Genomic DNA, 16,404 nt, shown 5'->3' with positions numbered 1-16,404 from the left:
TGAATTATTTCAGGCCCTCATTCTATCTCATTTGACCTTTGCAAAAGCCCTCCTGGGGCACGCCTCTGGGTTTATATGCTCCTGATCTGTCCTCCACACTGCCTACCAAATAAATTTTGCCCCTCTTCTTCTCAGAGACTCCAACTGCCCAGCTCCCATTCACCCCCATTGTCTTATAAAGTTTCTCAAAAAGAGGTGAAGGATATGTCACAATGACCCGGGAGCAGTTTCAAATACTCCTGACCTGGTTCCACCTGACATACAGAGTCATGATCTCTATATTTTTAACCAATTCTCCAAGAGGTGTAAATAAACTACTCTTTTATCTTCCCTGTCACCCCCAGAAACCCAGGCCTAAAGAAATAACTTAGCTAAACCCCAGATCTGTCCAGAATTGCCACAGCTGGCCTAATCTCCGTTCACACTCTATATCTCACCATCTCCTCCCTGTTATATATTTTATGTTCTTCCTTCAACTTGGAAGGAGAGAAAATATCTTCTTGCATTTTCTAGGAGGGCAAATAGGTAAATAGGTGATTATAAGACAACAAGGTGGATACTTTGGTACAGGGTTGAATTATCAGAAGATGTCAGAAAAGGTAGTAAGATTCATTCTGAATCCTCAAGTAAGTGGAACAGGGTTTATAAAATAAGATTTTGATGAATTAATGAATGAATCAATGAATGAATGATGAATAGAAACAATACCCATTACTTGAGGAAAAGAACAGAAGCATGTTCCTTCTTTTAGCTGCATAGATGGTATAATACAGTGATTACTTTAGAAATAAGGAAGGACCGTTTAAATTAAGACTTCTTTTAAGGCAATGTGCTCCAAATGAAAAAGGACTCCACTAGTTGGGAAAGACATTTTATTTCCAGGTTTCTAAGAGTGTTCTACAAACAATAGAGGCTTCAAGAAAAAATAAAAGGTAAAAAGAAAAAAAAAGATAAACAAGTATTCTTAACTACTGAAAAGTAAACAGCCTTTTTAAAAAAGACTTCAACATAAAAATGTGAAAATGTAGTTGTCATCTCTAATCCAAATACATTCCTAGAGAAAAGGATCATCCATGGTGACAGGGTTACTTACAGCTGTATACTTATTTAAATGCTATTCATATTCCTTTTGAGTTATTTCTTCATTGCAAATTCAATTGGAGATCTGTGCAAATCTAGCAAAATATTCTTTGGATTACAAAAACTATATAAAAAAATGAACACAACCTGCAATTATGGAAGTATTGAGAATGCGTAATCCTTCACTGAGATGAAAGATTCTAAAGTGACATTGTCCACAGAATGTATTCCATTGAAGTGTTCAGCCCAATTTGATTTCAATGCAAAGTAAAATGGAAGTGAGCACTTCATAAAAAACATTTCTTTGTATGCATGTTGACTAAATCATAAAAATAGTACATAACATGATATCAAGAAATGCTTGAAACAAACTTGCACAATAAAGTCAGAAAAAAACTGTAAAAATTGTCTGCAATCCAAGAAAAAGCACGTGCCCTGTGTGTAGGGGGAAAGAGGGAAAGCACTTGCAGTTGTGACTTTATGTGGTCTTTCCCCAAGTATTGCTACGTTTTGACCTTTGGCCCAACTGAACAGGTGAAATGCCCTTCACGTAAGTTTCAATCCCCAGGAAACTAGCTGGGATGCAGGGGACTGTAGACACACTCCCGGACCAAATGGCATCGACCTTCAGAATCCAAAATGGTCCCTGCCCTCATTCTGAGCTTATGGCCCCAAGCACATTCTAAACAAAGGTTTTTGAAATGAATCGCCCATTCTCATTAAAACGTAAAATGCCACATCATTTTACAATTAGTTAAAATTACAGGAGGAAAAATAAGCAGTTTCAACTGTCAGAGTCTTACAATAGCCTGGTAAGTTCAACATAAGAAAAAAATAGAATAACATTAGAGCCTGGGCAAATTTATATTTTTGACTCTAGTCCCCCAGTCCCCCAGTGCTCAGTGTGGGGCATAGAATGTATACCTGGAACATTAGAGTTCTGATAGCTCCATTCCCTCATGGATTCATCTCTCATAACCATCAAATTACTGATATACAAGATAAATGCATATTATATAACACATATTGCAAAGTCATAGACTGACCTAGTTCTTTCACATCCTTCTTTTCTAGAAGATGTGTGTGAAGAGAAGCCAGGAGGTTAACACCAAGAATGTACAAAAAAGCTTTACATGATGTTACAGAATCTTTTCTGAAAAAACATTTGTAAAACATATTTGATTTTAAATAAACAATAAAAGCAGCAGACAGACTACAACAGATCATAAATAGGGTTATTAAAAGATCACAATTAAATTAGAAATATAAATGGATCATTAGAAATACTTAACGTTTGTTTCAATGTTAAGAATCAAACCCAGAATTAAAAAAGAATCTTTTTTTATTTCAAAGGTTGCTTCTTATATTGAAGCTCATATTAAAGCAACAGTACAATGTTCATAAAATATAAGTGTGATGCCGTAACATTTTCTTACATGTCAGAATACTGATATTTGTATGTATACTAAAATAAGAACTTTAAAATTGTACAAATAGATACATTAAAAATGACATAGAAATAGGGCGTCTCTCACTGAAACAAGACAGTTATATCTGGCACGTATTAGTTTAAGATGAAAGTAGAAGCAAAAAGATTTACAAGAATCAGCAGTAACAAGATTGATGCTCAAGAGACATAATTGTACATTGTATTGTACGTACATTGTATGGGTTTAAGCTGGCTGAATATTATATATTTCAAGTTTAAAAATGCACTACATATAGAGTGTCCAGAGTTTAAGGCGAAATTACAGCTCAGAACTGTTGTCCTTTCTAATTTTGTGGAAGCTTCTTTGACAACTTAAAAAAGAAGAAAGACTTGGATGTTCATAACACATAAACAATTTCCCTTCATTGTCAGTTCAGCGTTAGACTTCTCCTTCACTTAAATATTTTGTATGCCAAGTGTTTTTTTTCTAGCGAAGTTGATAAACAACTTCAATATTTGCCTTTTTGTGAGAAAAGGTATTTCACAGTATTTACCACTTTGATGTCCTTGCAGTTTTATTAAATGTATCCTCTCTGTAAAACTTTGCCTGTTTTAAATGAGCCTTTCCTTGATTTAAAAAAATACCTGTTTACACATCTTCTAGATTCTTGAGAACGCCAGACACAGTTCTTAAGGCCAAATTTGTATCGTTATTGTTAAGAATTGTCATCAAAAGTGTCTTTGGAACCATACAAGTCTGCTAGTTTCTTAAAACGAGGTCCCCAGTTCTGTAGATAATCATAGTCCAAGTCTGAATCTGTGGTGGCCGACTCTAGGGAGCTCAGGGACCCGGCCACTGAGCCCCTGCCTTCATAACCGTAGATTTGAATGGAGTCATAAGGAGGAGCCGTGGGGTCATTGTCTGCCTCCTGTATTCTCGTGTTGATGAAGTCATCGACATCCACGCTGTTGGGTGCTGGCCGGAGCCCAGGTCTAGGCATGTACTGATACTCAGGTTTGATGTCTTTGCGGGGGATAAATCCATTGATACCATCTGGATTCTGGAGGGTGGCAATATCAAAGGCTTCTGTGTCTTCTTCCCCACCTCCTTCATCATCATAAGTAATGATGTTCTCACGGACATCTTCTTCCTCAAAGACAATGAGTGGTTCTTTCTTTTGCCTTCTCAGGGTCACAAACAATACTACAATGACTGGAGGGAAAGAAAAAGAAAGTAAGCATTCATTAAGTCCAGTATTCCTGGGTTCTTCTACCACAGGAACTCTGATTACCATAAACCATAAGGTACAAATGCTCAGAACTGGAAACAGTATAGGAAATGAGAGCTTTGCCTGCAATTCCTACGGATGTGTAAAATTGACCCCCACCAGGCTCTTCCTCTACAAATGCTGCGGTGAAAACATGGCACCCAACAGCTTGGCAGGTTGGGACAATTTTGAACTTTTAACAAATGAATCCAGATACCATTTAGAAGTCATCTTCCTAAGAACTAGGACGATTCTAAATATGTTTGTCTGCAGTCTCTTAGAAGTGGCTAATGCCAATTTCTCTTTGCAAAGAAGGTAGCTGTTTTTCCAAGGTTTAAAAATGAGAACATGCAGAGCCCTCAGGGCCTACCATCTTATAGGGGGTGATGGCTAGCTTCTGCCAGTGTCTGAGAAAGGGCATTGGTCCTATACTAACTTAATGGGAAATCTTATCATAAGTGTGGTTGGACTCTCTGTAGCCACCATATAGAGGAAAGGAAGCTTATAAAGACCCCCAGAAGACAAAATCTTGTGTTTATTTTAACATAGGAAAATAGCATCAGCTGGAACCCCCAGATAAAGCAATCTCATGTCTTCCCTGGGAGAGGGGGTTCCATTAAGCTTGGGCAACCCAGCGGGGTGATCAGAGTCATTTATAAGGAAAGTTCAGGCACAGTTTAATTCTTCATTGATTACCTCTGTTCCCCAAGAGGCTTCTACAGTGTTCCATTAGAAGGCTCTCCCATACACTCAGCAAAGCTGAAGAAAATGTTTGTGGCTGAATTTGGCACTCCAACTGAGCACCCCTCTGGCTCCACCATTGCTGTGAGAAGCAGGGATGAGACACTGTACTTGCCCTGGACTTCGTGTGGCTCCCAAAGCTCTGTGCTTTGTTCTTGTGGGCACTCTCACTCACACAGACCACTCCTTTTCACTTTCTCTGCTTAGCGGACTGTTTTTTTCTTTCATCATGGATACATTTCCTGGCCTGCCATCCTGACACCAGACAGGACTACTGGCACCTTTTTCATGCACCAGCCTGGCCCTGTTCTTATCCTCATTATAATATTTATCGCATGGTTTACACATCTGTTTCCACTTCTATTAACTTTTTAGGGCTTTTGTATTTTACTTCCTCTGTTTGAAATATTCGTCTATCCAAGCCTCTGTCCTCAGCTGGACAACTCTCAGCAGCCAACCTGTATGTCACATCCTCCAGGAAGATTTCTTTGACCTTCCCAGGCAATGTTAGGTGCCTTTTTTTTTTTTTTTTCTTTTTTTTGAGACAGTTTTGCTCTTGTTGCCCAGGCTGGAGTGCAATGGCACCATCTTGGCTCACCACAACCTTTGCCTCCCGGGTTCAAGCGATTCTCCTGCCTCAGCCTCCCAAGTAGCTGAGATGACAGGCATGCGCCAACACACCTGAATAATTTTGTATTTTTAGTAGAGACGGGGTTTCTCCATGTTGGTCAGGCTGGTCTTGAACTCCCAACTTCAGGTGATCGGCCCGCCTCCGTCTCCCAAAGTGCTGGGATTACAGGCGTGAGCTACCGCTCCTGGCCCATGTCAAGTGCTTTCTACTCTGTCCCCCAACCATCTTGTCTTCATGTCCCTATTATAGCACCCACCATGTGCCTCTTCATGCATACTTTCCTTGACATTCTGTGAACCTGTCGAGCACAGAGGTCTCATAGACTTCTTCTCTTTATCTCTCAGGACCTAACATAGGGCTTGTTGCCCAGAGAATACCCAATAACTATTTGCTGAATTGAATTCACTGGCTTTTTCCTATGGAGTAAAGCTCCATGAATTCATTCGAGGTAGGAACAAGCATCATGGGAAAAGTGTAGGTTTGGTGTCAGACATGCATAGGTTTGCATACTGATTTGGTCAGTCACTAGTTCTGAGACTTTGGGACAAAATAATCTTCCTGAGGCCCAGCAATGGCATATGTTCTGAGTACCAGCACATGGCTTTTCTACAGAATAAACCACAGGTGAGACAGAAGTGCAGAAGAGAAGCACCTAAGCAGGGGCAGGGGCAGGAAAAGCTTCCAAGGGGTACCCATGAGCTGAGGTGTTAGAACAGATGCTATATATGATAATTAGTGGAGGGGTTGGAGTCCTGCTTCTTCCTTCTTCCAGTTCCCGAGTCCTTCCTATGCTGTCTTTTGCTCCGTCTTATGCACCTAAGGTCCCTAAGCCTTATTCTTTCTCTTGTGAGACAAAACCATTGCTAATACACCATGTTTCTGCCCAAATTCCTCTTATGCCAAACCTTCTCTGATGTCCCTGAAGCCCCCTAGTGGCTCCTGCTATACAGCCCTGTGATGGCCTGCCAAAACGCTCATCATGACCTTCCCTGTTCTCTGCTGGAATTCAATTGTCTGCTCCCCCCAATATTCCATCAAATGCACGTGGCAGACATCCCCCACCTCGCCCCCGACAACCCTCACTCCTCCCCCGTACCCCACTTCTTGTCTTAAACTGTGTCGACAGTCATAACAGGGTCCTGGTTACCAGCCTGTATTTGAGAAGCATGTGTTTCAAGGAGGGGCATCCGGTTGCCTGGCCCTTCCTGCAGGGGACCAGGAAGCGCCCTTACCCAGGAGAATGACGATGCAGGCGAGGATGGCGATCAGCGCGCCTGTGCTCAGGCCGGCGTTCAGAATGTAGGCCTCTGCGTTGCAGGAGAGCAGTGCCCCGTTCACGTCGCACCCGCAGACTTTGATGGTGAGGGTGTTGGTGCTACTCATGGGCGGGATGCCGCCATCGCTGATCACTATGGGCAGAAGGTACAAGTCCTGCTTCTGCCGACTGAATCCTCCACGCCGGGCGTACACGCCTGCTGTGTTATCTGCAGAAAGAGGGGAGACAGGCCGTGCGCCCGGTCAAGACCATTGGAATCACAGCGGCTCTCTGCTCAGCAGATTTGGGGGCACTCTCTTATCATAAAGGTTAACCGCTAGAATTGTTCTTACTTGTTCTTTCATCTAAGTATCTGCAGAAGCCACAACCATTTGGCACGATACGATCACGAAACAAGCTATCTGCATTTTGGAATAAATCTCAGAAACAGGCTCTTTTGGATTTGGTAGGGAATTTCCATTGAAGAACGGGGGCAAGAGCCAAGCAGAAAATGGTGTGGCCGGCTTGCCAGTGAAAGGATTTCCCCCAACGCCCTCAGCCACCCGGTTAAACATGTCATTCCTCCTGCTTAGAATGATTTGAAGTTTGTTGCTCACATGACTCAGTGCACTTCTGCCTGCATGGTGGACGATCAGGTATTATTTCCCTAACCTAGACTTCACTTTCCCTTCCAGGCTCACACCCTACGTTTTCTCACAGAAAATGGTGCGGCAGGCTTGCCACTGAAGGAAATTCCCTTTAAAGGCAAGCCTGCCGCACCATTTTCTGCTGGGCTATTGCTCCTTCTTGAAATGCCACAAGAAAGCATGAGCTTCAGCAATCTACTCTATGTTAGCACACGAAATAGTAATAATTAAATATTCAAGTGTGTGTGAGAAAAAAAGTTTCTTGGGTGCAAACTTCGTACTTTATGACAAGCGTTTAGCCAATTTTTGTTTGTATATATTTTTAAAAAATAAATTCCAAGTCCACCTTCAAACCTTACGCAAACTATGAATCCACTCATTAGTCATGAAAATATACATGCTTTAAAGAGAGGAACTATTTTATAACCCTTGCAGGAGATTTATGGTTTCTTTAAAACCCCAACACCATCAGCCACCCAACTAAACATGTTACTCCTCCTGCTTAGAATGATTTGAAGTTTGTTGCTCACATGACTCAGCGCACTTCTGCCTGCATGGTGGACGATCAGATATTATTTCCCTAACCTAGACTTCACCTTGCTTCCCAGGCTCACCTCCTACTTTTTCCACATGGACCAGTTCAGCCTGACATCAAGAATTCACTTCTGTCCCCCAAGAATGCCACACTCTTCTGTGTGCCTGGTCTTTTTATCCACTGCTGTCTTGCTCAAAATAACTGTTCCTTTTATCATAACAGTTGTACTTCTCAGGCCTCAAAATATAATTCAAAAGTCATCTCTTCACGGAGACCATCCAAGACCTCTCCCATCATGTCTTGTGTAACCCACCACACTGTATATTCATATAGAAATACATAACCTACTCTTCTGTCATGATTTGTTGACATAACCACTTTGACCTCTGTGAGACTGTGAACTTCTTGAGAATAGGGGATTTTTGTCTGATTCATCTCAGTCTCTCCAGGGCCAGAAACACAGCAGACATTCAATAAATATTTGTTGAACAAATGGCATAACTGTGTTCTGGGAAGGATTTAACCAAAATTCCAGATGTTGGCTTTTCTGTATTTCCCAATCTTTTGTAGCCTCTGCCCCCAAAATACTTCCTCATCATGTTTTCTCTACCAGCCGCAAATAATTTTCTAAGACGTATTTTCTAGTGGGAAAGCATTGGTATTATAAAACAGTAGAAATTTTTAATATGTTCCATCAAATTACACATACATGCATACATACACACATACACACACAATGAACTTCTGGTATGGCCTGCCTCTATTTGTGGGTTCAGAATCAGAGTTTATAACAATATGAATATTATGACTAGCATCATGGCCCAATAGCTGGTAGGCTTTAAATAGGTTGACAGGATTTTGAATTAGCTCCTGTAGTAGGGAAAAAAAATCTCAGACCTTCAAAATTATTTAATATATTTTAGGTTAAAGAAAATGTATTATCTTCCCTTGGTATCTGCAGGGAATTGGTTATAGGACCCTCCTCTGAATACCAAAATCCAGGGATGCTCAAAGTCTTTATATACAATGGCACAGTATTTGCATATAACCTACACACATTCTCCCATATGTGTTAAATGATCTCTAGATTACTTATAATACCTAAAACCATGTAACAGCCATGTAAATAGTTATGATACTGTAGTTTCAAATTTTATATTATTTTTCATTGTTGTATTACAATTTTTTGTTGTTTTCTGTTTTTCTCCCCAAATATATTTGATGTTTGGTTGGCTGAATTCACAAACTTGGAACCCATGAATATGGAAGGCCTACTATAATTTATTTTCTGTTATATATATACGTATATATATATATGGCAGATTCAGTCTTATTTAGGGATGAGCAGAAATTCTGAGTATTGCAGATGGTGAGGTTTTGTACTCTCTGGCTCTAGTAGACCTGATATGACCAATTCTCTGTCCTTCACTGCCAACATTTCATCCAAAACAACACAGAACAGCCAGCCCTCAATTCTGTATTTTCTGAATTTTGTATGATTGGCATACATTTCTCTTATCACTGGGGAAAATTATACAAAAATTGTACATACTATGAAATAGGATGAAAAAAAAAAGTAAGCTAGTCAAGTAAAATAGTAAGTGAAAATGCAGTCACCTGACTATTCTTTCCTGCTCTAGGCTTTACGTACCATTGCTCCATACTTAGCAATTACAATAAAAATTACATATCTATAATAAATTAATTCAAAATATATTTTCTCTTCTTGTATATGTTTTCATAGTTAAATTAGACTCTCACAAATTGAAAGTTACAATACCTACTCCATTTTAATGATCTGAAATGTCCATGTCATCATGGATAAAAATGAATGTTAAAAATTTAATCAAATTTCTAGGCCAAAGAAAACTCTTTGATATGGGTGACGTGCCCAGCAGATGACTTGCTTGGTTTACACATTTGGTCCTACTCTGTTACCCATAGTGTTATGGCTGGAGAGTATGGGAACAGAATATTTTTATTTTTATAAACTTGTGGAAGTCATAATTTAAAATCTATTCATCAATGTGCCATCCAGGCAGACCTGCACTTCCAGATCACAGCAGGTTGGGTTACGGAGGAAGGTAATTGAAACTCAAACACCAATGGAAAACATGGATCTGAGCATAACATTGGCTCATGAATTCAAGATGTTTCATATTCTGAACAACTGAGTCCTCTCCGACACACAGAAACCACTACGTAAAAGCTCATCAAAGTACCCAGCTGACCAAACCATTTACAATCTCTGAGTGATGGATCAGTAGGATCGCAAGAACTTTTCAAACCTCTGCTATTAAAACATGCTTTACATATGGATTTTAAGATCAGTTCAAGAAGTTGGAAAGAAATGGACTAAGGCTTTCTTTCTGGGCGAATACTAATTATCTGCTTTCAGTTGGGTAACTTTTCCCATCTAGAGCCCCATTTGTTCATCTTTAAAATTACAAGACTGATTGATAGCAAGCATGCCTCATGGGGTTGTTAAGCAACTAAATAACATGATAGAAATCAGTGTTTATCCTCTGTGCTGTGCTTCCAGAAGGCTCAGGGGATCCTTCCACCAGAAAACTGAGCACACATTACTGAGATCTTCCAGGGTTGGTGAGCTGGTAAAGGTGAACACAGTGGGTAGGAGATGTGTCTAGCAGCCTGGTTTGGCATTTAGGTGGTCTGTGTTGCTTGAGTCAATAAAATATTCCCCCTTTAGATCCAGGTTGTTCCAGGACCAATGGGAGTGTGAGCCTTCCCTCAGAAGTGGCACTTCTGAGTGGCATTTTGGTATCACGGCCAGCCTGTCCTTCTTGTGATCCACTCTGATCACTGATCAAAAATAAGTCACTACGGCCTGGCATGGTGGCTCATGCCTGTAATCCCAGCACTTGGGAGAACCAGGCGGGCAGATGACTTGAGGCCAGGAGTTCAAGACCAGCCTGGCCAAAATAGTAAAACCCTCTCTCTACTAAAAAATACAAAACAAAAAAAAAAAGACCAGGCGCAGTGGCTTACGCCTGTAATCCCAGCACTTTGGGAGGCCGAGGCGGGCGGATCATGAGGTCAGGAGATCAAGATCATCCTGGCTAACACAGTGAAACCCTGTCTCTACTAAAAATACAAAAAATTAGCCGGGCGTGGTGGCGGGTGCCTGTAGTCCCAGCTACTCAGGAGGCTGAGGCAGGAGAATGGCATGAACCCGGGAGGCAGAGCTTGCAGTGAGCCAAGATCATGCCACTGCACTCCAGCCTAGGCAACAGAGCAAGACTCTGTCTCAAAAAAAAAAAAAAAAAAAAAAAAAACAGCAACAACAAAAAGAAACAAAAAAATTAGCTGGGTGTGGTGGTGTGGTGGCACATGCCTATAATTCCAGTTATTCAGGAGGCTGAGGCAAAAGAACCTGGGAGGTGGAAGTTGCAGTAAGCTGAGATTGTGCCACTGCACTCCAACCTGGGAGACAGAATGAGACTCTGAATCAAAAAGAAAAAAAAAATCCACTATGGGTTGGTATGGTGGTTCACACCTGTAATCTCGACACTTTGGGAGGCTGAGGTGGAAGAATCGTTTAAAGCCAGGAGTTCTAGACCAGCCTGGGCAACATAGCAAGACCCTGTCTCCAAAAAAATAAAAAGTTAAACAATTATCTAGGTGGGGTGACCAGCATCTATAGTCCCATCTACTTAGGAGACTGACACCAGAGGATCGCTTGAGCCCAGGAGTTCAAGGCTACAGTGAGCTATAACTGTACCACTGCACTACACCATGGCTGACAGAATGAGACCCTGTCTCTAAAAAGAAGGGAAAAAAATAGCCACTATGGTCAGGAACTTCATGAAAAACAACTCTGGGCACACAAATAGAAATATAAACAAACTAACAACAATAACAAAACCCCTTTACTAGAAATCAATTTTTCACCCTATATTTGACTACATATTAGCTTCCAACTCCCTATCCATCTTTGAGTGGATCCCCTTGCATTGGACATATACATTACTGAGGTTTATGGATAACCCAAGAAAAAAAGAGGTTCAGTGAGGACATATTTCCAGGAAAGTGTCAGATTGGCTCCAGGTCAATAAGATGAAACAGAAAAAGACAAATATTCCATCAATTTTAAAATTTCCATAGAGATTTCCTAGATCTTTTTCTTATATAAAGATTCTAAGAAGCAAAAAACTCAATCTTTGGGGTCAAACAGACCTGGGTTTGAATCTTGAATCTTGTACATATTAATTGCCTGACTTTAAACATATTATCTAGGTGTCTCGATTTTCCATATTGTCATCTGTGAAACTAATAATTTTAGGTTAAATTTGATTCCATTCATAAAGCTACTTAGCACAGTTGGCAGCCTGTTGGCGATGCTCAGTAAATATTAATTCTTTTCTGGAAGTTCTTCTCTTTGAGCGGTTGACTAATGAGGAAGAGAAACTTACTGGCAAAGAGAGGAAAGTGAATTCTTGGAAATGTCATTGTAGCTCTGAATGTAATTGCCTATGCAGAAGGACTCTTCATTCAAAGGTAAGAAAATATTTCATATTCTTCAGTCCTGGGCAATATATTTCCCAAGACAAGAAAATGTTTTTCATGCATCCTGGTTTTTGATGTTGACACCAGTGTTCTCATCCCTGGCCACAGATATGTAACCAGTTGCATGTTTTCTCCCACTTAGGCCAAAACTTGCATATAGGGCCATTAATTACCAGAATATGTCATGCACAAAGTGTAGTGTTTCTATTAATGGAAAAACAAATTCAGGCTTCTAAGTTTTAGTCCAACCTGGACTCCTAATTGCATGCTGCTTTTACTTGTACACTTTTTCATTATACTAATACAATATAAAAGTTCCTGATAATGATGATCTCCATTGTACCAGTTGGGGAATACCAATATAGGGGTTATGATGATGATGTAGCCCAATGAGGAAATATATAAGACTGGCAATCAAGGGGAACATTAAGATGGAGAGAGAAAGAAGACCTTGATAGATAGACTGCACTGGGTGACAACCCTGCATTAGCCAAAACAATAAAAATAAAAAAGGAAAAAATTAAAAGCAGATCAAAGTGGGCAATATATGGACCAGCTCCTGCATATTGAAAACTGGAAAACAGGAAGCACCAAAGCAAAGGGCCAGGACCCTCTGCCCTCATCATGGTGTCAGGAGAGAGGCTTATTCCAGGGCAACAGCATCAGTCACCCAGCAGCTTCCCTGAGGCTCTGCAGATGCTCTTCCTTACCAATCCTTTTCGTCTGTCCATCTCTTCTCTGAAGCTAAACAATCCTCACAGCTCGATCTGATCAGAGACATTCTATCATATGAAAAAGGCCACAGGGCACTTCAGTCTGAGGATTCTCTCTGCAGACTGTTGGAAAACCGAGAATGTAGGCCAAGACTTGCTCCCAGGGAGGTATTTTGTTCACTGCTGACCCAAATCTGCCTACTCTACGTTTCCTCCCAAACCTCAGAGAGGAAGTAGATCTATCTACCACATGAAAAGCTCCCACACACTTGAAGACAGGTATTCAGTCACTAGCAGAATAATCATTATTTGATTATTTTGCTCTGGCCTACCCCACTTTCCTTAGAAATGTGGCAATAGCTCTGTCAAGATAATGGAAAAAATATTCCTGTGCCCACACATGCCTGTGCACACACACACACGCACACACACCCATCTATCTATCTATCTATCTATCTATCTATCTATCTATCTATATATGTACACATAAATAAGCACATACATAAAATTTATATATAGTGTGTGACTCAAGTTTCTTAGTAGAGTTATAAGCTTCAATAATTTCAGAAGTATAGCTGACACACAATTACAAAAGGCATCATTTGAGCATTTAGTTATTTTGATTTCTTTACACTTATTTACATTTGTGAATTTTGAAAAATTAATTTTAAGTTTTGATGTCAGTCAATGTTTACCATCTTCAATCCAAGGGACTGAAATAATGGAAATTTCATAGAACATTTTTAGAAGTTTGTGACAATACACTCCTGATGTTACTACTGATCAATGATAAACTTACTAGTCTGTGTGTACACCTCTATTTTCTTGCCTTTCTGAATACCCTGTGAGCTCTCCACCTACCTGTACACATCACTGCATAGTTTGTACATTTCACAGCCCATCGTGACTGAATGTCTGACCTCTTCACCAGACAATACACTCCTTGAGGGAAGAGGCCTTATCTTATTTAGCTTTTCAGTCGTCTTTGTGCATTTAGGCATTTAGCACTGTTGTGTGTGTTGACAGAATAAATGGCTGAATGCTGTGCTTTCCAATGCATCTCATATCAGTCCGACTTTTCCACACAGTCAGAGTTTACTGATTCATTATCTCATGATCCATTTCTAGTTTCCATCTTCTCCAATTCCTTCTAATGTTGCTTATATTTATATTGCAGATTTTGCTTTTGCTAAATATCTTCATCTTGCTATCTTATTATTCTGTTATTATTATTTAAATGGAAGCAAATTTAACTAAGCAACATTGATTGAACTGCTAATATGGGCAAACGCTGCTGTTTGTTACTTTTACATACATTATCCCAAACAATTTTTCAAACTGTGCAAAGATTATAATGACCCATGTCTTATAGGAAACAAAACTGAGAAACTAAGAGGGAAGCAATTTCTCATAAGCACATGGAAAATAACAGAGCTAGAATTTGAAGTCCTCTAGGTTTCATTGAATTTTATAAGCACATAACTGACCCCGGAACACTGACATTATTGCATTCCAATTAAACTAGTTTTTTTTTAAATATCCACAATAGGTTGGTTAATTAGTTGAATTCCATCATAGCCTATAATTAGACCAAAAAAAAAAAAAAAACTCAGTTTCTAGACTCAGTTTCTAGATAAAAGAACTTAGAAACCTAAGAATTTTTGTGGCAAAGAGACCCACAAAAAATCAGCGGTACTCATTCGACAGCTGTTCCCATAGCGTTTCCAGACACAGACATATACACACAAACATACACCCTTCACAAACAAACCAATGTGAAAGAGGCAAGAAGAAACCTATTACTTTCCCAATATTTTGAAATAAAGGATATGCTACAATGATGCAAATTCTATAAATGATGAGCCTTAACATACTAATGAAAATAATTGACCAAGACTCTGATGGCTATAATATCTCCTAACTGAATTAGGGAGCTACACACCACTGTTCGTCCAATTATTGCCTTTTGTACTGAGGAATCTGCAAAACAAGAAGTACAATAAAGAGTAACATGATAGAAATACTTGCCTGTGTGCGTGTGAAATTCAAGCACGTGTGTATGAGATATCGAAGTATGCAGTTTGTTAGCATTAAGAGACTTTTCATTGTCACGTTAATCACATTTCTTAAAATCAACTCTGCTTTCACTTATGTTTGATAATAATTTTCTCCTTGTTGGTAGGGTAAATGGAGAGAAAAGAACATACCGCCCACGTATTTCTTAGTTTAAGACAAAGAAAACTACCAAGAGATTCAGGGTGATATTGACATTTAGGGTCTTTAAGCTAACTAGTTAAATCAGTGACCACATGCAACCTTGAAAGAATGATGTCTGATCTACCAAAAAGATCTCTTTATTTTGTTGTTGTTGGATTGAGGAGAGAGTGGGTTCAAAGATAAACTCTGTTCTGTGTGAGACAAACTGCAGCAATGAATTTTAGGCAGAAAAGAAACATGATTATTTACACAAGTGAAAATGGCAGGGCATTAAAAGACATCTGCCATTTTGATCTCCCAACAGAGCATCTTCCATATTGGAGCAATTAAGGGCGAAAAATACATCCTACGAAAATCTGTTTGGCTATCTTTAAATTATGAAAGTGAAAAATCAGAAGCATATTTGCATGCTAGTTTGTGCTGCTCATAAAAAATGTCCTTAGTTTAGGGGGGAAAAACAGAAAGAAAGGCATTTATTTGCCAATTGATTTAATCTGAGTGAATCTCTCTTGGCTATCCTTACTAAACCAACACTGCTTTCCACGCAAACATTTTGTTGTTTATTGGTGTCTTTGCTTGCCTGCTTTCTTATTTTTATTTTTTCTTAAACAGTGCAAACTCAACTCTGAATGTTTCAGTGCTCATTGATCTTCCACATGGCCCATATTGGGTATTACAGTTGCAAAACTAATACATTAGAGGGTCATCTCATTCTGGCCCCTAACCCTAGGTCTCCAATATAATTTTGTGGAAAAGTAAATGAATGAATGGATGGATGAAAGAATGGAAGGGTTGGATGATGGGGTACTGACTTCTTTAGAATATTCTGGCATCAAATATTCTGGCATCATTTGTTCTCTTTTAGAATATTCTGGCATCATTTGTTCTCTTTTTCACCCTGGAGCTTATTTCATGACAGATTCATTCTTTCCATAATAATAACCAATTCCTAAAATTTTTGAAGAAGATTATATGTTATGAAGCATTTTCTCATCCACTCCTTTACTTTTAATTTATGCATTTAGTCAACCCACTTTTCTTAAGTGTTGGGATACTGGCCTCACAGAGCTCAGATTCTAGTGGGAGACAAGGAAATGTATTATATGATTAGAATTCAGAGTGATAGGAAAAATTGAGGTTAGGGCAGTATTCCTGGAGCACTAGGAAAAAGCAGCCCAAATGGTCTGAGATGTTAGGCCAGATGTCACCTAAGAGATGACTTTATGTACAGTGAGACTTAAAGGAGGAAGGATAGACAGGGGGAGTAAATTCCCTGCACATGGACATGTGAGAGCATGGCATATTTCAGAAACTTGACATGGTTTCAAGTTTCTGAATCTTAAGATTTAAGGTAGGAAGAG

The 16,404-nt window shown here is 39.6% G+C and overlaps 1 protein-coding gene across 2 annotated transcripts in view; it reads right to left on the bottom strand.

The window, feature by feature from the left end:
* Window positions 1-858: 858 nt before the first annotated feature.
* Window positions 859-16,404, bottom strand: part of CDH11 (cadherin 11) — a 177,397-nt gene continuing 161,851 nt past the window's right edge. For both annotated transcript variants that reach the window (XM_003263130.4, XM_030795948.1), the window contains exons 12-13: window positions 6,382-6,633; window positions 859-3,722 (exon numbers count right to left, since the gene is read on the bottom strand). In XM_003263130.4, coding sequence (XP_003263178.1) covers window positions 3,226-3,722; window positions 6,382-6,633 — 749 coding nt within the window. In that variant the 3' untranslated portion in view covers window positions 859-3,225. The remainder of the gene's footprint in view (window positions 3,723-6,381; window positions 6,634-16,404) is intronic.

Source organism: Nomascus leucogenys, chromosome 2 (genome assembly GCF_006542625.1).
Source record: "Nomascus leucogenys isolate Asia chromosome 2, Asia_NLE_v1, whole genome shotgun sequence".
Lineage (NCBI taxonomy): Eukaryota > Metazoa > Chordata > Mammalia > Primates > Hylobatidae > Nomascus > Nomascus leucogenys.
This window is presented reverse-complemented; position numbering and strand designations above follow the sequence as displayed.